Genomic DNA, 24,615 nt, shown 5'->3' on the forward strand with positions numbered 1-24,615 from the left:
CAGAATAGCCCATCTAAAGGTAAGGTTAATGAAAATTCTCTATCCCTAGCTTGCAGTAATGTTGACAATTATGAAGACTTGCATTTTACCTGGGCAAGCTGTGATGAGACAGTATACCTACCAAAGTGGTAGCTAGCTACCACTTTTAGGGATTTATCTGATTAAATGTATTGATGATTAGTACAGAACAGAATGCTAGGGTAAAGGAACAAAGAATGAGGAAAGGGAGGTAGGAAATTTTTAGAAATTGTAGCTCAGATAGGTTTTATTTTGAAGCCTTGGGCTATTTGTTTTGGGACATTGGAATCTTGGGACAGACTGTGAAAACAGCACCAAGCTTTATGTTTTAAAATATTTTAAAGTTTTACATAAGGTTGTGAAATTAATAATTCTGCTTTTGTATTGGCCTTGGAAGTTTTGCTGTGATCCTCCTACCTTATGGCTCTTGTTCTCTGATTCCCTGTCATCTGTGCTTTACCTGAAATAGTTTCAGGAGAATTTCCAGGTGTCCCTTAGATCTCTCTTTGGGATTCAAAGACCACATGTTTCTAGTTTAATTATTTGTCATTAGGTAACATTGTTTACTTAACTGAAAGCATAAATTTTCCAAGCTGTAGTAGCAATAATCACCACCATTTATCGAACCTCATCACCATGCCAGGTAATGTGCTAAATGCTTTACATGCATATATAACTTCATTAAGTGCTCAAAATAGCTCAGAAGTTATGCATTCTTAGCAGTTTTTACAAATATAACACTGAGATTTAGAGAGACTATCTCAGTTGTTCAAGGTCACACACAATAAGGACTACAGAGCCTGAGAACTAACCATCTAGAATAACACACCGCCTCTTGGACTATCAAATTTTTAATGAAGTTGGATTTTGCTATTTCTTATAAATATTCTGCTTATTACTGTCACATAATTATGCTTTTCATATTTCTATTTCATGGAAGATTTTAAAAAGCAGAACTGACATTGCTGTTGGTATATTCTCTGTCCTTGGTCTTCTATTCCTAGGCATCCTTTTGTAACAGACTTAGTGAGATCCACAGAGTTAAAAAGTATATAGGAAGAAAACATAGAAAGTAAGGACACCTTGTAGAATTGAAGAGGCTGCAAGAATCATTACAGAATGGTAACATCAGCCATTCACTCTCTTGAGTTGGTGTGCATTACCTTCTCTTTGTTCCTTTTAAAGTGCATTTTAGTTAGTTGGGAATGGAGTTTGGGAAGACAGAGTAACTAAAGAGACCTGTTTTTAAACCACTCTTTCCTACTTAGACTTTGTAAAGATTGCCAAGTATAAAGCTTTGAAATTCTCTTGAGATAGTAGAGTAGGTAGTAAATTGGTTAAGAGAGGGCTCTTTTACTTCACAGCATGCTTATTAACTTTTTTAGTATTTTCTCATGTCAAATGGGCACTGTGGTATATACTCATGATTTAGTAAAAGAACAAAATCGGATATTATACATCTGTCTATCCATGTATAAAAAATAAGACTTGATACATAGCAAACACCCCATAACTAGTAGTGAATATCAACAGGTAGTATAGTCTGCATTTTAAAATCATTGGTTTTTGAGTAAAATATGTAGACTTCTTTCAGTTTTGAACTGTTAAAAGACAGACTAAGACACAATAAAATTTACAAGAGTTTATTTGAGCAAACAAAAACTCTAATCAGGCAGCACCAAACTGAAAGTGGTTGGGGGTGCTCCTGTGGACGGGAGCTGGGAAAAGCTTTTTTATAGAGCAGAAATGGAAACAATGTCAGGAAATTATTTGATTGACTATAAGGTTAAGTGGTTGCTTTATTTGGGAAAGCCTAGTTTCTTGGTTGTTGGTTTCAATTTCTTTCTTTCTTTCTTTCTTTTTTTTTTAATATTTGTTTATTAGAGAGAGGGAGAGACAGAGAAAGCACATGTGAGCCAGAGAACACACACACACAAGTGGGAGAGGGGCAGGTAGAGAGGATCCAAAGTAGGCTCCACGCTGTCCTCACAGAGCTGGGTCACTGGGATCCATCTCAGGAACCATGACCTTATGACCTAAGCTGAAATCAAAAGTCCAGAGCTTAGGCGAACCACCCAGGTGCCCCTTGATTTCTTAACCTTGAGGCATTTATAGGAATTTATTCTAGTTTAGGGTTTGGCTTGCTAATAAAGGTTGCCAAGGCATTAGAGCCACCTCAGCCTAAAGGTTTTCTTGTTTAATTAACACTACTCACTTTAGCTCTTCTGCATTTGTTTTTCTTGCCAGTAAATGGTAGTAACTGAATACCTCTTGCCCCAATTGTGAGAGTTACAAAATGGATAGATTAAAGCAGAGATATGTAATTTCTCTAAAGGGTCAGAACAGTTCCTAGATCAGAATAGAATTTGCCTGAAATATAACTGAACATAACAATAATTCTAAAAGAGAACTTTGTAAATTGTCCTCTGTGTGTTAGGTATATTTCTATTGATTTAATAGAAATGGTGGGGTGGTTTTTTTTTTTTTTAAGCTTGACACCAATATGTATTCAAACCTCAATTAGCTCATCTTCTTCTGATGCTTTGTTCACCAATAAATCTTTGGTTATAATCTGGCTTCTCATGGAGCTTACATTTATGGAGAGTACTAATGGATAAGAGACTTAGAATGAATTGTTGCTTTGGCAGTTAAATTATATATTATAAATTTATAAACTATATTTTGGCTAGAGCTGTTTCTGATAGCTTGATGAATGTCAGTAAATGTTTGTAAAATAGTATCTTTGCATGCTAAAAAACCAAATTTCTTTGCCTGCTGAGAGTCAAATTGGTGTCCCTGCAGTAGTGTTCCATGGAAGGTGTGCTACCAGTTTCAGTATATACAAACTTTTATTTTTGCTGCAACTATACAGTTCTGTTCTGACATCATATGGCAGAACATTGACCTGAATGAATCATGCAAAGTGAGGTAACCTGAGATATGTACAGTGTGATGAGAATCACAAAAGAAAGATTTCAGGGCATTTGACAACTTTGCCTCTAGAGTAAATGACAGAATACAGTTAGAGGAGTATCCACTTATACTCAGAGACGCATAGAAGGGCAACTTTTAAGCTTCCAAACTAATAGGTATTATATCTGTTGTCCTCCTACTGGATCCTCAGCCTGGTAGTATGTATTCAGTGAATTTTTGTGATAGAATGCGTGAGTAGAATGAATACTCACTGTTGAATAGGAGGTCAGTTGTGGTCATATAAAACATAGAGTACACTTCTTTTTAGAAAGACTACTTTCTTGAGGTATGATTGACGTACAGAAAACTATATTATGTATTTAATGTATACAACTTGATGAGTTTATAGATATGTATACACACATGAATTCATTGCCATAGTCAATGCCATAAACCTATCTATCACATCCAAAAGTTTCTTCACACCTCTTTATTCTTTCTTTTATGTGTGTGTTTTTATTTGTTTTGTTTTGTTTTAGTACAACCTACTCTTTAATGACCTAATAAAGATCATATTTTGGCTGATAACACACCTCTTCAAAATGGTGACTGAAAAAGATCCTATCGCTCTTCAGTTTAGCAGGATAAAGTTTGTGTAAGTGAACTGTTACTTCGGTCTTTCCTTCTCATAGCATTACATGATGATGTAATGTTGGAGAATAGAGGTTTTTAGGTCCTTAAAATGAGACTGAAAATGAAGTCTGTGATACATTGCTCTGTTGTAGTAGTAGTTGTAACCATTGTTGGCTTTGGTGTTATTTGGAGTCGTAATTTCTTAATTCCACCGTGCTCCGAGAATATAAAAAGGCTCAGAACCTGTGTTCTAGACTGTTGTGAATTCTCAATGTAATGTAGTCCTGCTAAGGATCTGTGGGGCCACGGTGTCTTCTCTAGGTACATTGACAGTGAAAAACTGGCCTGTTTTCAGACTTCTCTGCATTTAGTAGGATTGGTGCTAGATATGCTCAAATCTTATTCACAGAATACCTGGATTGGTAAATTACTTCTTGGTAGACTATGCTGTAGGTCATCACATGAAGGAAAGTTTTCTTTAAGAAAAACATACTACCTGTGTAGTTTGGACTCTGTAATACTTTCCTTTTTTTCCCTTTTTCTTCTTTTTTTGGTGTTTTGGCACTCTTTTATGAGGCAAAGAAAATAATAAAAATATAAAAAATATATATGCTAGTAATTATAGTGTTTGCTTAACTAAATGGTCTTATATTAGGTATTTAAAACATTTTCCCTTAATATTACATCACTATGGAATGTTATGGGAAGGAAAGACTGAAGCTATGGTTCACTTATGCAGTTTCTGCTGCTACAACAATTGAATGATTCTAAGATATTTTTTAGCTAATCTTTTGAATAAAGTATTGGATAAAGATGTGTTAGCTGCCAAAATATGCATCTTTATTTGGTCATAAAAAGTATGTTCTAGGTTTTATATATCCATAATTGATTTCCTGTTCAACACTGATGGAATATATAAGGAAATATAGGTGCTAAAGAATTTTATTCTGTAACTTATTATAATTTCTATTGTATATTTAAACCAACAATTCATTGGTATTTAGTAATGCAAAAACCCAAATTTTCTATACATTTTGGATTTATTAAAATATTTCATATCATCCTAGATTATGAAATACAAATTTTTTTCTAATCCTATAATATTTATACATTTAAGACCTATCAAAATAGGTAGGGCTCTTTATTCTACACTAATGATCTGCAGAGGACTATTAATTTTGAGCTTAGCTTACTTATTATTATCTATTGCAGTACAGTGAACCTTCTCCAAACTTAGTGGCTTCAAAACAGCAGCAATTTTATTTGCTTCTAATTCTGACATCAGCAATTTAGTCTGCCGAGCTTTGTTGGGCAGCTCTTCTGGATTCACACAACTCCAATCTTCTGGTGCCTTGACTCGGGGCGCTTCATGGTCTTAGATGATGTTGAGCTAATCATTCACTTTTCTGTCTTCCTGGTCTTGAACTCTCAGGTTGGTTAGCTTCGGCTTCTTTATGCAGTGATCTCCAGGTTCCAAGAGGTGATACTGGAGCCTAGGTTTGGGAGTCACATAGTGCTACTTTTGCCACACTCTTGGTGAAATCAAATCGTAGGGCTAACCCAGGGAGGGAGGGAAACTTGTCTCTATCTCTAACTCTGACCAAGAGAGCAGCAGAGTCAAATCTCAAGGGGGCATGTATACAGGGATGGGAGAAATTTTGGCCAACTTTGCAAATAATGTATCATTCTTAACCAATGACCTATTTTGCTTTTGCTTTCATTATATTTTTCTGTCTTTCTGGCATCCTGTCTCTTAACTTTTCCCTCCTATGCTGAATTTGCTGCTATATTCTTGAAACCACTCAACCCACTTTGCTAGAATGACATGTAATGATGTGTAAATTAAGAAACAGATTTATTGTGAGGTGATTTACTATAAATCAAGTACATGCTAAGTGTGGCATCTCTCTCAGGCTCTGAACATTTTTTTAAAACTATGTGCCAAGATAGTGTTTCCTTTAAAAATTTTTTTTAATGTTTTATTTATTTCTGAGAGAGAGACACAGAGAGAGAGAGAGAGAGAGAGAGAGACAGCGTGAGCAGGGGAGGGTCAGAGAGAGACGGAGACACAGAATCTGAAACAGGCTCTAGGCTCTGAGCTAGCTGTCAGCACAGAGCCCGACATGGGGCTCGAACCCACGAACACTGAGATCATGACCTGAGCCGAAGTCGGACGCTTAACTAACTGAACCACCCAGGCACCCCAAGATAGTGTTTCCTAAGATATTGTTCACATACTTCTAGAGTTTTGTAGAGCCTCTCAGGAACTACTATGTTCATGGTACTACGTGGTACTACTGTGTGCATGGTACTACAAAGCAGTACCTCAGAGCAACTCTACATTTACTTATTTTACTTATAGGTTTTACAGATTTGATATTATTTGAACAAAGAGTTTCTTTGCTTAAAAAACAAAACTGCCATTTTAGGTAATTAAGCTTATTGACTAGCTGAGTTTTGAATATGTGAAATTAAAATATAGGCAATAAGGCCTTAAATTTATAAGGCCTTAAGGAGATCACTTAGTTTTTGAAGGTTAGCTGACCATCAGTTTTATTTACATATGTGTGCAGAAATGGAATCAGGCAGTAATTTTGTGTTGAAATTTAATTGATATAAATAAAATGCTTTAATTTGTAGTTTAATTTGACTTAACAAATTTAAATGCAGTTTAATTTGTGACTTAACAATCCAAAATCAAGTATGAATTTCACCTTATTGTTAGAGATCATGGGAAAAGTTTTCTTCTAGTCATTCATACTATGCTCACTACCAAATACTGAGTATATTTAATTGAAGAATTTACTTTTTGCTCAGCTAGGTCTCAATATATATAAACATCTTATTTCTAATGAAATTTTTGAAGCAGAATAATTGCCGATATTTTAATGTTTAGATTTCATTTAGAAACTGGTCCTTGTACCCTTTTTCATTTTTATAGTAATGAAATCATACTCCCACAAATGCCAGTTTATACTTTGGCTCCTAGCTTGATTAAGATGAAGGAATGTACACTTAGGACAGCTCAGACACTGAGACTGTGTGTACCAGGAACCACCTGCTTTCCTTAGGGGCCTTTTCTATTAAAATATTAATCAGACTATTTGTTGTTATAGACAGAATTTCCATGTGAAAATGTTGGCTTACATACATACATACCTCATTTTTGCCATGCCCTATATTTAATACACTGAGAAAATTACAGTTAGAAATGCTCTTCAGAACTTTGCAGCTTCTACTCCCAATTAGTCTGGTTTATTGTTACTAATTAAATTTTGAAGGCTGAAAAGCCCATGTCGTATCAGTTTCAAAGTGCTTTGGGTGTTGTGGGGACTTATTTTTTAAAAGGTTAGTCTGTTTCACTTCTAATCCTCTTCCCAGCATGACAGTCGTGGACTGGGCTATTCTGCTCTGCTGTTACATTTTTTGTTCACCTCATTCTAACTTTGTGACCGGAGGCAACAATGGTGTTTGGACATGGTGTTTTAGAAATATGCCACGGATGTCTTTCTGTATGCCTTTTTGTAGAATTATTTTTGAAAAGGCTCTAACTTTGTAAACTGTAAGGTACCTTTAAAAATAGCCACCGCTAAATATCTGGGTTGTATAAGATAAATAACTAAGTCTGTCATTTAAATGAATGAGTTTTTTGTTCTTAACCATGAATCTGTCCCGTATGTCTATATGTCCAATAATCTGCATTTTCAAGGTACTACTTTGGAATATAACATAGAGTAAGGATAAATTCGCATCTTAGGTATTTCTAAATAAACATTAATGTGGATGTATTTATAATATAATGCAAGAGAAGTAAGTTATAACTTCAGGTATGCTAATTGCTACTAGAAAAGACTGAGAACATTAAGAATGCTAATGGGAAAAGGTTTAAGAAAACTTTTGTTCAATTCAAGATAGAGAAGGAAAAAGAAAACTTTTTTTCCTTTTATGACAATTTCTTTAGGAGTAGATGATTGTGAACATAACTGAGGGACTAAAATACCATTTGAGGATCACGTTCTTCATTGTGAAGACTCCTCATCTTTTTAGGTGGAGGCATTATGAAAAAGCAAGTAAGGTGGGGAGAAAAAAAAAACCAAGGTGGCGATTTCTCCAAGTATAGACTGTACTCAGGTTTACCAGTACATTATTTTGAGTTTATTTGGAAAGTCAGGGAATACTGTCCTTTGGTAAGAGAATTCTGAACAGTTGAATATAAATCAGCCTGTGTACCTATCTACGTCTGTCTTTCCACAGACACATACACACAAATGCATATATATCTACACAGTACTGACATCAGTGTTGTAAGAGTAATGTACTTTTTAGGGGTGAAGAGTCTGAATGAACATTCACAGGTATTAGTGCATAAAGTTGTGTTTTTGACTTTTAGATAGACACTTCCTGCCTGCATATTAGGTCATGTAGTCCAGATTCATCTTTGAAACTGCCTATACACAAATTTATGCAAAATCTTGACCACATGCAATAGAAATTTCCATGATAGAAATAACGTCCACTCTAGATATCTTTGCTTAAAATCATTTTGCAATCCATAACTAATAGGTAATACTGTATATAAACTTTATTTTACATTTGTACTAGATTTTTATTTCTGTTTATTCTTAATTCATTTTTACTCTTGGAACAAGACCAGATAAACATTTAAGTTTCTTCCCATTGCTAGGGCTATTAAGTATTGAACAAAGTTGACTTTTAAAAGGTATTGATGATTTTTTTTATTCTTTTATCATTCTCTTTTTTATTAAACTGTTAAGATGCTTTTGTAGGTATTTTGAAAAAGTATATATTTCAATATCATTGTGTCTCTTAGTGACAAAGTAGGTACTTAATCTGTCTTGCTGATTGGGGAGGGGGAAAAAAACAACACAGAAAATGAAGGTTTCTTGATGTTAGTTACCCAGCATAACTGAGAGACCTTGATCTGTTGTGTTTCCTTGATGTAATTAGCATAGGAAGCTCAAAAAGAAAAATGTTGTGTGTGGATTCAGTTTAGAAGAGATGATTGAAAAATCTTCCATGGTTCATTTGATTCAGAATTCAAGCACAAGCTATAACCCCTCTCTGCTTTTTTTGGTAGAGGTAATGCTCACTACATTATGCGTTAAGACTTTTAAAATATTCATTAAGAAAAAACCAAAACAATATAAAACAGTCCATCAGTTCTGGACCTTTTCCCCCCTGAAGAAGTGGTAGTCGGTGGGAACCTATGCAGAGAATAATTAGCAGCTGGATAGAAATAGTGAGAACTAAGACAGATATGAGTAATGCCATGCCTAATCAAGGAAGGATTTTCTCAAATGAATTCTGGAATGAGCATATGCCCAAAGAATGGGTATGGGGTATACTATTTGGGAATACTCAATGACATTTTATTATACCAATGCATGAGTAAAATTACCCATATGTTGTGTTTAAAACAACAGTAAAGAAATTATATGTCTTATTCTTTATTGTTAATAGCTGTTTTGTGGTGGATTATGCTTTGGGATTGAGTTGCTTCTCAGTGGACACCTAAAAAATTTGGAACCCAGGTGGAGAGCAGCTGTTGGTTTTTGGTCCAAGCACAACTTTGTTTGGTGAGGTAGTGAGTGCTGTCCTACTGGTCACCTTGGCTAGAATAATAATGACCCTCACTCTAATGGTCTTTCTTACCTTTATCAATTGACAAAACTATGGGGGCGGTGGAGGAGAAAATGGGTGATGGGCATTGAGGACGGCACTTGTAAATGATGAATTATGGGAATCTACTCCCGAAGCAAAGAGCACACTGTACATGCTGTATGTTAGCTAACTTAACAGTAAATTATATTAAAATAATAATAAAATTTAAAAATGATAAAAATCTGATTTGCATACTGCTATGTACTGTGTGTATGTAGTCCTGCTATAACATTTCTAAAGTAATCTGGGTGTTCTTATTTATTTATTTTTCTAATGTCTCTGAGGGAAAAACAGAATATCACCCTAAGCCTGTTTCTTATTTGAGGTTAAGGGTAATACCACCATTTGGATGAAAATAACTAACCTACTGCAAATTGTCTACATATATAATAATGAGGTTTCACTTAGGTGAGCTGTCTGCTTTGCCCTGCTGAAAACACAATATGTTTTAATCTTTAACTTTGCTCTGAGTCCATATAAAACCTTTTTCTTCCATGTGCTGAATGACATGTAAGCTTTTTTGTGTTCTTTGGTTTTTTTCTCAGTTGAAAAGGTAACATGTTTGGCATTAGGACAAAGAATGGTCCCTTACATAGCTATGCAAACATACTGGAAAACTGGCTTATGCCACTTTTTTCTCATCTCAGTATATAAACATGGAGGGTTTTAGGTTTTGTTTTCATTTTTGATTGTAATATTTAAATTACTTATTTTGGAAATGAAAAAATATGCTTTTTAGATGTGTTTTTCTTTATTAGAATAAATATTTTAGACAAGTTTTGAGGATTGTGGGATTTTCTTGTCATCTTTGCCTTTCTTAAATCTGGTTCATTATGCAAGTAGTTCTTTCACATAGAGACTATATCTAAACTTACTATTTTATTTGCTGTTCATGAAAATAAGAGATGTTTCATAATTAATTTGAATGAAATGTATAAAAGCTGTACTGCTTTAATGAGGGTTTTAAAAGGAAACTTTGAGAGAAATCCATGACAGCTCATGGGTTTTGGAATCACACCTGGTTTCTAAACCTGCCTCAATCCTGTAACTATCTATGTCTCTCTAAACCTCTTCTCTGAAATAGGGATAATAATCCCTACATCACAGGGCTATTTTGAAGACTACGTAAGGTGATACAATGTCAAGTACTTAATACAGCATGTAACATATTGCAAGCATTCAATAATATCGGCAATTAATGTTGTTGTTAACAGTTATTTTTTTTAATGTTTACTTATTTTTGAGAAAGAGAGACAGCGCATGAAGATCAGAGAGACCTGCTAGATGGGAGGGTCAAAGAGAGGGAGACACAGAATCTGAAGCAGGCTCCAGACTCTGAGCTGTCAGCACAGAGCCTGATGTATGGCTTGAATGCACGAACTGTGAGATCATGACCTCAGCTGTAGTCAGATGCTCAACCAATTGAGCCACCCAGGTGCCCCAACACTGTTATTTTAATTATTATTATATTGAACTCTAAAAAAATTCCCCTTATTTCCTTTTTTAAAAATGACAGACACTGTTTAAAAAATAATACATTGGAAGCATTAGGGGATTATTCTTATCATGGAAGCACTGTTATCATTCAATCAGAGTTAGTAAGAATAAAATATTTTCTGGAGGCAAAGGAGTATAATTGAAAGCCTTGAATTTGAAATCAGAATAGTCTTCCACCACTTAAATGTTCTGTAATTTTAGGTCAGTAATTTATCTTCTAAGCCCAATTGCCTCATCTTTAAAATGGGAGTGATAGAAACCTACCTTAAAGTGCTATTGTTGGGGTTAAACATCGACAGTATTTTAAAAATATCTTTTATAGTACCTGGCACTGTTATCAGTAGCAGCTTATTACCTGTTTTATTCCTCTGCTTTCTTCTTTTTCCATGTTCTCTGGTCCTTATGATTGTCTTGAGTAACCTTTACTGACTTTCTATCTTTAAACTCTTCCATGGTTTATTTAGGCTTCCTTTTCATACTTAGTTCTTTTCTTGTTTGTTTTTTAATGACTTTTTTTTCCAAAAATTTTTTATGTTTATTTTTGAGAGACAGAGACAGAGCTTCTGCAGAGGGAGGGGCAGAGAGAGAGGGAGACACAGAATCTGAAGCAGGCTGCAGGCTCTGAGCTGTCAGCACAGAGCCCAATGTGGGGCTTGAACCCATGAACCGTGAGATCGTGACCTGAGCCGAAGTCAGACACTTAACTGACCGAGCCACCCAGGTGCCCTGAACATTTTTAATGACCGGTGAATTGACCATACAGTAGAGAAATGGGTATGTGGGGAAGGAAGCAGTTGAATATCATTAACTTTTAAATCTAAGTCAGTGTTCAAACCTTACTTCCAGTAAACTGTATTTCCTTTACTTGATTGTAGTTGAGATGCAAATAAAATGTTGTGGGTATGTAATGATAATGTCTAATTGGTTTTTATAGCCCAGTTCTGAGAATATAGTTTCAGTGTTCAGTGAATAAATTCATGTCTTGGCTTTTACTTGACCATTAAGTTAAAAAAAATTTTTAATAAGCACTGTTTCTATGTATAAACTTTTATCTGTAGTCCTAAATAGTAAATTGTTTAACACTATTTGTTTTTTAAAAATCTGCTAACAGAATTAGAATTTGTTGTTATAAGGAATTAACTTGTAAGTTGTATTAGTTCCTGTGTACTGAAATTTTTCATAGTTGTATACTTTAAATTGTTTCATTTTTATGGAAAACAAAGTACAGTTTACTCACCATAAAAAATTAGGATATCACATAGGCGATACTTCCCAGCCACTATCTAACCTAACTCTTGTTACAGCTGGAAATTTTCAAGGCTAATGTGTTGCCCAACTCTGTGTGCTGACCTTGAATATATAAATCAAGAATAGTGAGCAGTGCAAGGAAAAGACTGGCCCCAAGTTATTGTCATACTTTAATTTGCCTAGTATATACATATATTCTGAGATTTTCTCATGACATATTAGTGACTGTTTGCTTTGAAATAACTTTATTTTATGGTGAAAAAATTGACATATGGAATCATAGAATTTTGTAGTTATGAAAAATTCTAAAGATTAATATAACTTCTTTTAAATAGGAAAAAGTTAAGGTTTAAAAAGTGGATGTGATTTGGGGCGCCTGGTGGCTGGTTCCGTTTGAATGGTGGACTTTTGATTTTGGTTCAGATCTTGATCCTATAGTCATTGGATCAAGATCTGCTTGAGATTCTCTCTCTCCCTCTGCCCCTATCCCCTGCTCATGCATGTGCATTCTCTCTAAAATTAAAAAAAGATAAAAATAAATAAAAAATGGAAGTGATTTGATCAAGTTTATAGTCTTACTCTGGAGATCCAAGACTTCTTTCTTACCTCAAGTCTGGCATTTGTGGCTCTAAAATTCCCCATAAGGTATTTTGTACTGTCTCTGTATTGGGAAATTTAAAAAAAAAATCAGTAAGTAAAACTGCCAGTCTAAAACAAAGAGATAGATTATAAAGATGGACTATATATTAAATGAGATTTTAATTACCTAAGATTTTTTAAAATTATAAAGCAATACATAGCTATTTAACATGGGAATAGTGCTATTTAAGATTATGCCTAATTATCTGAAGCCAATCAGTATTATGATAATGATACATTGTGTGTTCAAAGTAAAAAATATATATATAGCAAATTACGATAACATTCATCCGATAAGAATGGTGTCTCCAAGAGGCCATGCAGTGGTCTGTGTTTGCAAAAAAGTGTAAAGATGCTTAGAGTCTGAAGTTCAGCCTTTTACAAAGTGTATGAATGAGAGTACTATTTAGTTTTTTGGAAGATGGGTTCTATAATTAGAAATGACATCGTTATCCAAAAGTTACATATAAAGAAATCTATCCATGTATAGAATTAGGTGAAGCGAAGGGTTCACTTTCCTGTATTCCACTTAAGTTCTGGTGCAGACATTAAGAAAGGTATATAGATGGCCAAAAAAGCATTGCCTAAATATGTTGAATAATTACAGTAATAACACAGTGAGGTGTTTTGGTGAGTACCTCTTATAGGGTGAAGTGTAAATATTGTGTCCTTGTGTATTGTATTGGAATGGTTTGTTAATGTGCCTACATTTCCTCTAGACTGACCTCAGAAGGGCAACAGGTATTGAGTATTATGTAGTTTTGTTTCCCCAATATAGTGGCAATACAGCAAGTACTGAATAAATACGTAAATGAGGGTGAGAACTTGTGGTTCTTTGTTCTTTTTCACTTTTTGACTTGATAAGTCACAAAGTGTTGGAAACACATAGACATCAGATCAGTTTTTGTGAATGGGTGGGTTGGATACATGGCTAAAATATGAATAAAGTACACATGAACAAGGGGAAGTTTGTTGCTTCTTTTCCAGAAACAGAAATGAGATTTCAGTATTTATTTGCATAATGGAAGAAGAAGACTCAACGGATGGGGGAGGGTGGGGATGAAGATGGGCTTGATGGGTAATGAAGGCCATGCAGCAAAGGGTATCGTTTCTTTGGATATACTCAAGAAGTGATCAGGGACAAAGAACATTTAATTGTGTATGTTAAAGAAAAGCAGGAGAGCTCTGTGGTAGGAAATAGTTAAATGCACCATGTCTAGTAGGCTCTAAAATGACGTCAGGATATGTGTTTTAACCATTTTGAGGCTTAATGGTAAAAACAGCTTTCTTTTCCAGGACATATTCACGTTGGGCCATATTTACATTTTTTTTAATATTTCTGATTGTTTTTAGGATTTTAAAGTATTCATATATTGTGATACTGTTTCTTTGTTAGAGCCTTGAGAGGGGATAGTTTTGATAAAATTCCCAGTGACATAGTGAGGAGAGTAATAGTACAATTTTTTGGGAAGTTTTGTAAGCTTTATAGCAGAAGCCCTGTATTGTAAAACAATCACTTCCTAAAAATGCATTCCAGAAAAAACAGTGTTTTTCAGCTGAATGAGCTTTATTTTCACATTATTTGTTAGACTTTATGTATACTCTTGGCTTACAATGTTTTTTTGGCTGAGTATATTATGAGATTTCTTTCACATGATTACTTTTATTTAACCACTCCTATTCTTAGTACAAATAGATAATAATAAAATTCATTCTAAGTTTTTCTATAAATATATGCAGTTTCAGAAAATAAGAATGGTTTCTAACAGATCAACAATCCACAAATAGGCAAAGGATATGAAAAAGAGTTAAGCCAACTGACCAAAACTCATCTAGGAGGGTTGGTTTCACTGATAGAAGAATGCAACTATAATATGAGATATCACCTCATTCATCTATCGGATTGGTTAGGATAAAACAGTTTGATAAAACACAGTTTTTCTGTGTATAGGGAAATAGCTAGTGTAAGGAAGTAGGTACTTTCAATACTGTTGATGGGAGTGCATCAAAATTAAAAATGCTCACAGGCCTTAATGCAGTGGATTCACATCTAAGAATTTACCTCAAGAGATGTAAGTGCACATGTTTATAAAATGTACTTAGGTATTCAATATTTATGGGCTCCATCCACTCCAAAAATCTAGTCATAGACTGTTTTAAGAAATGTCAGCATTTCCATATAGGTGTGTGTAAAATTTAAAAGGAAAGGATGAAACATACTTTATTAGGGGCGCCTGGGTGGCTTAGTCGGTTAAGCGTCCGACTTTCGCTTAGGTCGTGATCTCGCGGTTCGTGGGTTCGAGCCCCGCGTCGGGCTCTGTGCTGACTGCCAGCTCAGAGCCTGGAGCCTTTTTCAGTCTGTGACTCCCTCTCTCTGTGACTCCCTCTCTCTCTGACCCTCCCCTGCTCACGCTGTCTCTCTCTCTCTCGCCTAGAAATAAATAAAACATTAAAAAAAAAACAACATACTTTATTAGTATGCACAGACAGGATATGAGAGATCTGGAATAGGAGGGAACTTTCTTTTCATTGTATTTTTGTTGTTTAGTTTGCAGTTTTGTTTTTATTGTTGCATATGTATTATTTTGTAAAAATGCAGTTTGAATAGGGTTTTTTTTGACATGTACTTTACATGCTTTAAAATTTTCCATTTTGTAGTGTTAATTACATGAGTTTTAGTATATTTATAGAGTTCTGCATCTATCCATACAATCTAATTTTAGAAACGTTTCATCACCCACCCAGAAGAAACTTTGTACCATTAACAAACAGTTGCTGCCACCTCATTTCCCTAGCTCTAGACATCCATTAACTCTACTTTCTGTAAATAGATTTGTCTATTCTTGAATTCATTATCAATGGTATACAACATGGAGTCACTAGTTTCTTTCAGTTAAATAATGTTTTTAAGGTTCATCTATGTTGTAGCATGTCCTACATTACTTTTTGAGTTAAAAAACGTTAAAAATTTAAAGTGAAAAAAGCAATTGCAAAATTCCTTATTCTTTGTAACTGTATTGTGCAATGGTTGTGAAATGGAAGAGAATTGCAGAGAAATTATTTTTTGTTAATAGTTATTATTTACTGAGCATGTTTGATATACTAGTAACTTTCAGGCTTTTTGCATGTTATTTCATTTAATCCTTACATATATGTAATAGATGATATTGTATTGTTTCTACAAATTAGTAAAGTAAGTGGTAGGACTATAAATTTTGTGTTGATTCAGACATAAAAGTGTAAACTATAAAAATAGATGTATGTAGATGTCTATTTTACAGCTAAAGTTCAAATATTTTAAGTGCTACATAACATTACCACAATTCACAGTGAAACTACCATTCACTAGCCAGGCATGTCTAATAGCATTTTTTGCAGTAATGGAGATATTCTGTAGCTGTTCTATTATAATATCCACAGCCACATGTGGCTCTTGATTCCATGAAGTATGACTAGTATGAATGGGGAACTGAATTTTAATATTATTTAATTATAAATTAAATATAAAGAGCCACACGCTGCTTCTGTCATCGATGTAATAACAGTTACAGGTTGATCCAGGTAACCCTTATTCTTAGAGCCGCAACAACCAAGTTGCAACACATGTAACAGTGATCTCAAGGTCCTGGACATTAGACACCGAAGGGCAGAGGACCCTCAGAGCTGGGAAACAAATGAGTATGCTAGCTTGCTAGAGTTTCCAGGCTTGGATCTAAGAAGAGGCATTCAGACAAAGTCAAGGACTTTCCGAGTTGAAGAAACAGAGTAGAGTGTGAGAGAAAACAGTGTTGGATAGAGTTCACAGAATAGAAGACCAGAGAGAAAAGTGATCAGCTGCTTACAGGTTAGGGCCTGTACCTGAGGGTAATGCCCTCAGCCAAGGAAAGAACAACCTGAAAGGATCCGAGGTCCTTACTTGATTGCTTGGCATTCAGATAGCAGCAGGAATGGTGTCTGTTTTTAATAGCCAGAATGGAAAATCTCAAGATTCTTGTGGCACTGGTTAAAGTACACAGAAGGGTCTTATCTCAGTGATGGAGAGTAACTGGCTCTAAATTGAGTAGTACTCTACTCCCTCCTAAAATACCTTAAGAGTAAATCCTTAAATAATCAAACTGTTTCCAAATAACTGTGTCCCAGAACAAAGCTCAAGAAGATTTGTGAGAATACAAAAATATCCAGTACTCAAGCAAGGTAAAATTCGGAATGTCTGTTATCCAATCAGAACTACTGGGCATGCAGTAAGAAACAAAATTTAACCTGTAAGGAGAAGATAAATTTGTCAATTGATACCAAACCCAAATGACAAAGCTGTTAGACTTAGCAGGCAAGGACATTAAAAAGATTTATTGTATCTGAATTCCATAGTTGCAAAAAGTTAGAGACATGGAAAATAGGGGGGAAATCTAAATCAGACTTCTAGAGATGATAATTACAGTGTATCAGATGGAAAATGCATTAATGGCATTCATTGCAGGAGAAAAAAATTGATAAATTGTTTCTACAACCCAAAATGAAACACTGTAAAAAGAATTTTTTTTTTTTACAAGATAAAGAGAACATTTCTTGTGGGACAATTTCAGGAGACCTATTCTACATTAATTAGAGCTCCTAAAGGAAAAAAGGAGGGAAGAAAAAATAGCTGATGTAATTATGGCTAAAACATTTTCAAATTTGGTGAAAATTGTAAACTCATAGGTCCAAGAAATTTAATGAAGCCCTAGTACAAGAAACATGAAGAAGCCTACTCCAAAGCACATCATAATCAAATTGTAAGAAGATATTAGAGTGACATTTGTTGAGCCAACTACTGAAATAAAATGATCCATCAACCTAGAAATCTACACTCTGCAAAAATATCTTTGAAAACAAAGGAAATTTTTTTAGATCTACATTTGTAAAGAAAAAGGGTTACAGTGTAGTCATTTTATAATATAGGTTAAAGTATGATAGAGGACAACAATTGTACAAAGATCAGGAGAAGAGAAATGGAAGGCTACTGTTGTAAAGATCTGTATCATATATTAAGTGGTTATAATATCCCTTGAATGGAGACTGTATCAATTTAAAGATCTACACTGTAAACCCTAAAACAAACACTAAAATAAGCCAACAAAGGAGAAAAAGTGGAGTCCTATAAATACTCAGTCCACAAGAGGTAGAAAGGAGGAAAACGAAACAAATGAGAAACAATAGAAAAATAAAGACCAAGTGATAGATTTAATTCCGAATTAAATCTATATTTACATATAGTCATGTTAAACACTCTTTGCCAGTGAAGAGATGGAGAATTTTCAGATAGAATAAAAAACAAGAAACAACAAGATGCCTTTGCACAATGAACTTCTAATATAAAGACTCCATCAATTAAAAGTAAAAATATGGATAATAGTATCAAAAGAAATCTGGAGTTATTGTCAGATAAAATAGATTTCAGAGCAAAGGAGTATTATCAGAGAAAAGGTGATTTCATCATGATAAAGTGGACATAATTCTAAATGTTTATGTTCCTAAAAACAGAGCTTCAGAATACACCCAGGAAAAAGTGATAGAATTGCAAGGAGAGATTGTGAAGACAACTAGCTCCACAATTACAGCAAGACATTTTGATAACTTCTCCCAGTAATTGATTGACAGGTAGACAAATCATTAAGGATAAGGAATATTTGAACTACACTGTCAACCAACTTGACCTAATTGATACTCTCTGCCCAGCAAAAGTAGAATGCACAATCTTTTCAAATGCACATGATTCCGGGGTGGGGTACCTGACTGGCTCAGTCTAAGGAGCATGTGACTCTTGATTTCACCATTGGGAGTTCAAGCCACATTTTGGGTATAGAGATTACTAAAGAAGAAAAATAAACTTTAAAAAATTAATAAAATACACATGGGTATTTACCAAAAAATTAAATATATTCTAATATATTCTGGGACACAAAATAAACCCTGATAAATTTAGAAATAATCAAGTCATAAAATACTTTCTGACCATAACAGAATCAAATAAGTCATAACAACAGAAAGGTCACTGAAAATCCCCAAATATTCGGAAATTAATATACTTCTAATTAGGTCATGGATCACAGCAGTAAGCAAAAGCAAAACTAGAAAGTATTCTGAGTGCCTGGGTGGCTCAGTCAGTTGAGCATCCAACTCTTGATTTCATCTCGGGTTATGATCTCACAGTTCATGAGATTGAGGCCTGCATCAGGCTCTGTACTGACAGCATGGAGTCTGTTTGGGATTCTCTCTTTCCCTCCCTCTCCACCCCCTGCAAATAAATAAATAGATAAATACATTAAAAGAAGTATTCTGAATAAACAAAAATGAATAACCAGCTTATCAAAATTACCAGGATCCATATACAGTGGGTAATTTTGGCATTATATACTGATATTAAAAAAGAAAAATTTAGATCAATGCCCTAAATTTCTATCTGTAAGAAAATAAGAAAACAAAAGCAAATGAAATCTAAAGCAAACAGAAAAAGAAACTAATAAAGATCAAATTGAAATCAATGAAATAGAAACAGAAAAACAACAGAGAAAATTATTTAAACCAAGTTTGTTCTTTGATTAAATCAGTGCAGTTAATATATCTGTACCTAGACTGATCAAGAAAATAAGATACAAACTACTAATATTGGAAATGTGACATTACGATAGATTCTGCAGCTATGAAGATGATAATAAGGGAATGCAGTTAAGAACTTTTTGGATGTGAAACGTGTTCATTATCTTGATTATGAGGATGATTTTATAGATATATATACCTATATCAAGATATACAAAAACATGTACTTTAAATATGGTAATTTTACTTCAATAAAGCTATTAAAAATTTAGCCACCTGTGAATACTAGCTAAAGATTTGGACTTTGAAGCAGTCAGTATCTGTAAGCTCCTTGAGGGTCTAAATTGTATTTAAGTATTTTCTGTACAGAGCAGCCATAGAGTAACTCATTTGACCAATATTTGTTTAACGACGGAAATACAAGATACAGTTATTGGGGTAAGCATGGATGTATCACATTTCTTCTCAGTATATTAGTTTCCTGACATGAAAAAAACATAGGGTTTATCTAAGTTCCCTTCGCATTCAAATTCTGAAATTTGAAAAACAGAAAATGTTCTTCCTTATTTAACTGCAGATGTACATTTTATTTGGAAAAGCATTTTTTGAAGACTGTTTAATAAATTAGCAAAACTAATTTAAAAAGCTTTCAAAACACTATGTCTCTAAAAATTAAATATTTTCTTTAGCACCTTTAATTAACACAATACTGAACACTTTTCATAATAAAACTTAGAATCTTTCCAGTGGTTCCTTTGATATAGTCCCCTTGCTTATTCCTCATCTCCTCAGTGTCTCTACTGAGTCTCGGCTTCCTTGACCACTTCATATAAAACCACAGTGCCTCTTCTCCTGCACTTTATTTCCTTATCCTGCTTTCTTTTTCTCCCAAACTGCTATTACTATCTAACATAGTATTTTCTTTTAATCTTCTTTAACCTGACTAAAAAATAACTTTCATTAGAACGAGGACTTTGCCCATTCTGTGTACTATTGTAGGTTCTAGAACAGTGCCTAGAACATATTAGGCATTCAGTAAATAACTGTTAAATGAATTGATCTACTGTACATTAATATTCTTTAGATTCTCCCCCCCCAGCTTGTACAGAGTTTCATCTCTTGAATCTCTACTGTATAAAAAAGAGAACTTCAATTCTCACTTTATAGACAAGAAATCTAAGTCTTAGGGAAATTAGATAAGGCATTGAAAGTAACATACAACTAGATTCAAACCCAGATCTTATATATTCCAGAGCTTGAAGTCTTAAACATTGTACTTTTTCCCATTTTTGTGTGTATTATTCCACAAAGATAAATGTTAGTTTAACATGAGCATTGATAGGTTTAGAATATTAGGATAGAGTATAGCAACATTTTGAGAGAGAGACTAAGGAAATTTTCCTTAGAGAAAGGTAAAGGGCATGGAAAAGATTATTGCAACACTTCTAGAGAGGTTTGTAAGTGGGTCTGCAAGGGAGGAAAATGACGAATTCAGGGAAAGAATGAAACCTTGAACATCTGGGAAGTAAGGCTTTGCCCAGAGGGTATAGAATGATAGGGAACTAAAAGTTGAGTTTCATGATCTGAGTCATTGGGTGGCAAATTATAGCTAGTACACCAACTCCCTTGGATTTTAATTTTTAATTTGTTAATCATTAATTGAAAGTTATTCCATGTACTCTAAGTTATGTTTACAGAAACTGATAATGAACCTTATGCATCACTGATAGGATGTTTTTTAAGGCAAAGGAAAAGAGAAAAGGAAGGAGAGAGGACAGAAGATTTTGTGTGTGTTTATTAGAATGAGATTTTATATACTTTATACAGAGAAGAAGGTTTTATGTGTTTTCTATATAATAAATAATATAGATATAAATAAATATATAATATATAGATATAAATAATAGATATAATAAATAATAATAGTCCTTAAGTTGACTAGAAATTGTGTTGGAAGTTCTAAAACACTATTTTCCCCTGTATTCATTTTTGTTGTACTTTGTGGTAAGCCATTTACAGTTAAAGATTTCTCATTTGTCATTTGTCTGTGATGTGAGGCCATTGACAATCATGTTTCAGTTTATACTATTGTTAACATAAGAACACATTTTACAACTTGTTTTTCAGTGATTTTAATATATGTGCTGCTGAAACAAGCACGTTTTTCAGTGATTTAAAACAACTTATGGAGGTCCAATTTGTTGGCATAACTAAGCTTTTGGTCAGGAGTTGGATTCTGAATTCTTTACATATCCACCTTATTATATTGTGTTTGGTGTGATGTATTTAAAAGGAGCTCTTTAAATTTAGATTTACTGTGTTTGGATGCCTGCTATTAGAGGAATTTTGTTTTACAGCTAGTCTGTATCCCACAAAGGATGATTATATTTTTAGGAGTTTTTCTTATTGATTAGAATTGGTTGACAACTGAACTGTATTTTACATTTGAAAAAAAAATCTCATCATCTTGGTATAATAGTTAATAAGCTTTATGATTTATTTGCTAACTTCATTATATAAATGAACAAATATCTTTGTTCTTTAATATTTATGCTTCTTCAGGCATTCTTAGAGATAATTTTAAAACTTCACTATTCACTATTCCTCTTGAACCATGTTACCCTTCTACCCAGTCTATATATATATAAATATATATATATATTTACAACATATATATACATATTGTATAATGTGCATAATTATATAATTTGTGTGTGTGTATGTGTGTGTGTGTGTGTGTGTATGAGCAGACTCATTATTGCCTTAATATGGCTTATTTGAAAGGGAATGTGATACGTGCATGACTAGTTTTGCACATCTTTAAGTTGTTTCAGGCACAAGAAATACAAGGGTATTTTGCCTTCATAACACACAAATGACGCAATGACATGGATGGAGCTACGGAGTATTATGCTAAGTGAAATAAGTCAGTCAGAGAAAGATAAATACCATATAATTTTACCTCCATGTGGAATCTAAGAAACAAACAAAAGAAAAACAAAGGAAACAAATGAGTAAAGGGAAAAAAGAGGAAGAGGGAGGCAAATCAAGAAACAGACTCTCAATTAGAGAGAACAAATTGGTGGTTACCAGAGGGGAGGTGAGTTGGAGCATGGGTTACCTAGGTGATGGGGATTAAGAAGGACACTTGTGATGAGCACCAGGTGTTGTATGGAAGTGTTGGATTGCTATATTGTACACCTGAAACTAATGTAACACTGTGTGCTAACTATACTGGAATCAAAATTTGAAAAGAAAGACACAAAGATGATGTCAGTGTTCTTTTGCAAGTAATATATTTTCTCCTTGTTGTAGGTCCTTTTGTTCTGCATCACAGCTGCCATGTACATGTTCTTTTTCAGGTATGTCCTGTTATACCTATTTATCTTAATAGAAAAAAGAGTGTTCCTTTGTAGTTTTTTGAATCGGCCATACAACTAAAGCTTTTCCCTATATAATTGTTTCTCACAAGTGGCATGAGTTGTTTTTGTTTTGTTTTTTTCTTCACTCTAAAGTAGTTAGAGATGAATCACTGCTTCTTAGTGAATAGAGGGAGGGAAGGAAGATCTGTTGTTTTTTCACATTCTACTTACAGGTTCATCTTGGAAAGCTGATTATGTAAGTTAATAGTCTCAACTTTTGACAAGTGAGTTTTTGTTTTTTCTGGACCTGATTTTAGGTATTCTTCATTCTCCTTATAAAGCAGTCAGCATTTTAGATTTAAATGAGAGAAAAGTGATGGTAGAGCTTAATCTAAATCTTCTTTAGGGATAACCCAGCACGTTGAATTAATCCATAATGTCAGAGTTCTGTTTCCCATTGACACTGAAACTGTGAGGTCTGTAGAGAAGGGTTAGGATCGCTTAAGATTTCAAGGTCAATAAGAAGGATTCAAATGGAATCACTATATAACCGTAGCAGTACAGGAATGGGATTTTTTACTGGGAAGAGTCCACTCCTTCATAACCTTTATTGTCAGTGATAGCAGTAATTCCCATTTATTTCACTCTTATTACACTAATTTGAGTAGACTTTTTCTTGGTTTTCCTGGATATAGGCAGAATTCAATCACAGCAGGAAGGACCAAACTTTTAAAATTAAAATTTTATTTGATTGACAAAGGCAGTTACATGTTTTAATAAGATATATTTGGTAGATACCTTTATTTTTTTCTTTTTACCTAAATGAGACAATTCAACCATACCAGAATTTTAAAACAGTTAGTTTCCTGCCAGAACACCCTAATAAATACTTGATTTGATAAGCACAGTAATATGGTTTTAACTTATTATGACTTTATCAGATATTTTACATGCACATATAAAGTGGTACTGCTCCTGTTACTCTTATAAAGGGACAGCATGGCCCTTAGAAGGGGAAAAATGGATCAAATTTCAGAGTAGGGAGGACTTGATTTGCAAAGGATTGGTAATGAATGCATAGTATTTTCTTGGTTATTAGTGACTGAAAACTCATTTCAGCTCTCTAGGAGTCTTTCAGCAGCTCTCTAGGGATCTTTGTGAAATTGTTAGAATTACTAGTAGTAAAGTAGAGGAGTTAAGGACAACAACTATATCATTGCATCAATTTCCCAAAACTTCATGTTGTATTCATATATATTAGTAGGACAATATTGCAAAAAGTTCACCTGGCTGATCTTTATGTCTGTCTAGTCTGAAGATAAAGCATACCTAGTGGGGAAAATATAAAAAGCTGAAAACTTAGAAACCTCTCTTTTGTTGATATGCACAGAAGGGAAGTACAATATCCAGTAAATTTTCCTTTTGTGAAAATTCCTAAATGAACAGATAGTAAATGAACAGATAGTAAATGCAACAATCCTTCCCAGTATGACACTTAAAGATAGCATATTTGACCATCATTTAGCATTTCTTGGTCATCAGTTTTGAGGTTTAAAAACAAGTTGTATGTTGAAGATAGTGATAATACCCAAGTTTTAGCATAGTCCTAGGAAATCATACTTTGAAAACTGCTGTCATCAATGTAGTATTTTTGGTGTAGAAAGAATCAGCCCTATAAATATGTATTTTGGTGTAGAGCTATGAAACCTTTTCCTGTTTCAGTCACAAAGTCTAGGTTAAAAACAACAATTTAAAATACTTTCCAGAAGGCTCAATACAAGGTTTTAGTGCCAAGATAAACATTTCCCGTTTTCTGAGGAAAGGGGTTGTTTTCTCCTAAAAGAAGCACTATCACCAAATTCCTAGTGTTCTTGGCAGAAGTTAGTTTGAATAACTCAACAAAAGAGGTTTGGCAAATGGGAAAATAAAACCATTTATAAAGTACTACAATCAAACAAAACACTGCTACATGTTTGGCTGAACTCCGGCATGTGTTTGGAATGAACAAACAATATTGTACACAGGGGTTAGTAAATCTAATTGCATT

The 24,615-nt window shown here is 34.0% G+C and overlaps 1 protein-coding gene across 1 annotated transcript in view; it reads left to right on the forward strand.

Annotated features, from left to right (window-relative positions):
• The window catches only part of TMEM135 (transmembrane protein 135), a 239,311-nt gene that overhangs the window by 137,003 nt on the left and 77,693 nt on the right, over nucleotides 1-24,615 (forward strand). Inside the window, exon 6 of the mRNA XM_039254345.1 lies at nucleotides 22,522-22,568. Within this exon, the coding sequence (XP_039110276.1) occupies nucleotides 22,522-22,568 (47 nt within the window). The remainder of the gene's footprint in view (nucleotides 1-22,521; nucleotides 22,569-24,615) is intronic.

Source organism: Hyaena hyaena, unplaced genomic scaffold, assembly GCF_003009895.1.
Source record: "Hyaena hyaena isolate Hyena2069 unplaced genomic scaffold, ASM300989v1 scaffold_491, whole genome shotgun sequence".
NCBI lineage: Eukaryota > Metazoa > Chordata > Mammalia > Carnivora > Hyaenidae > Hyaena > Hyaena hyaena.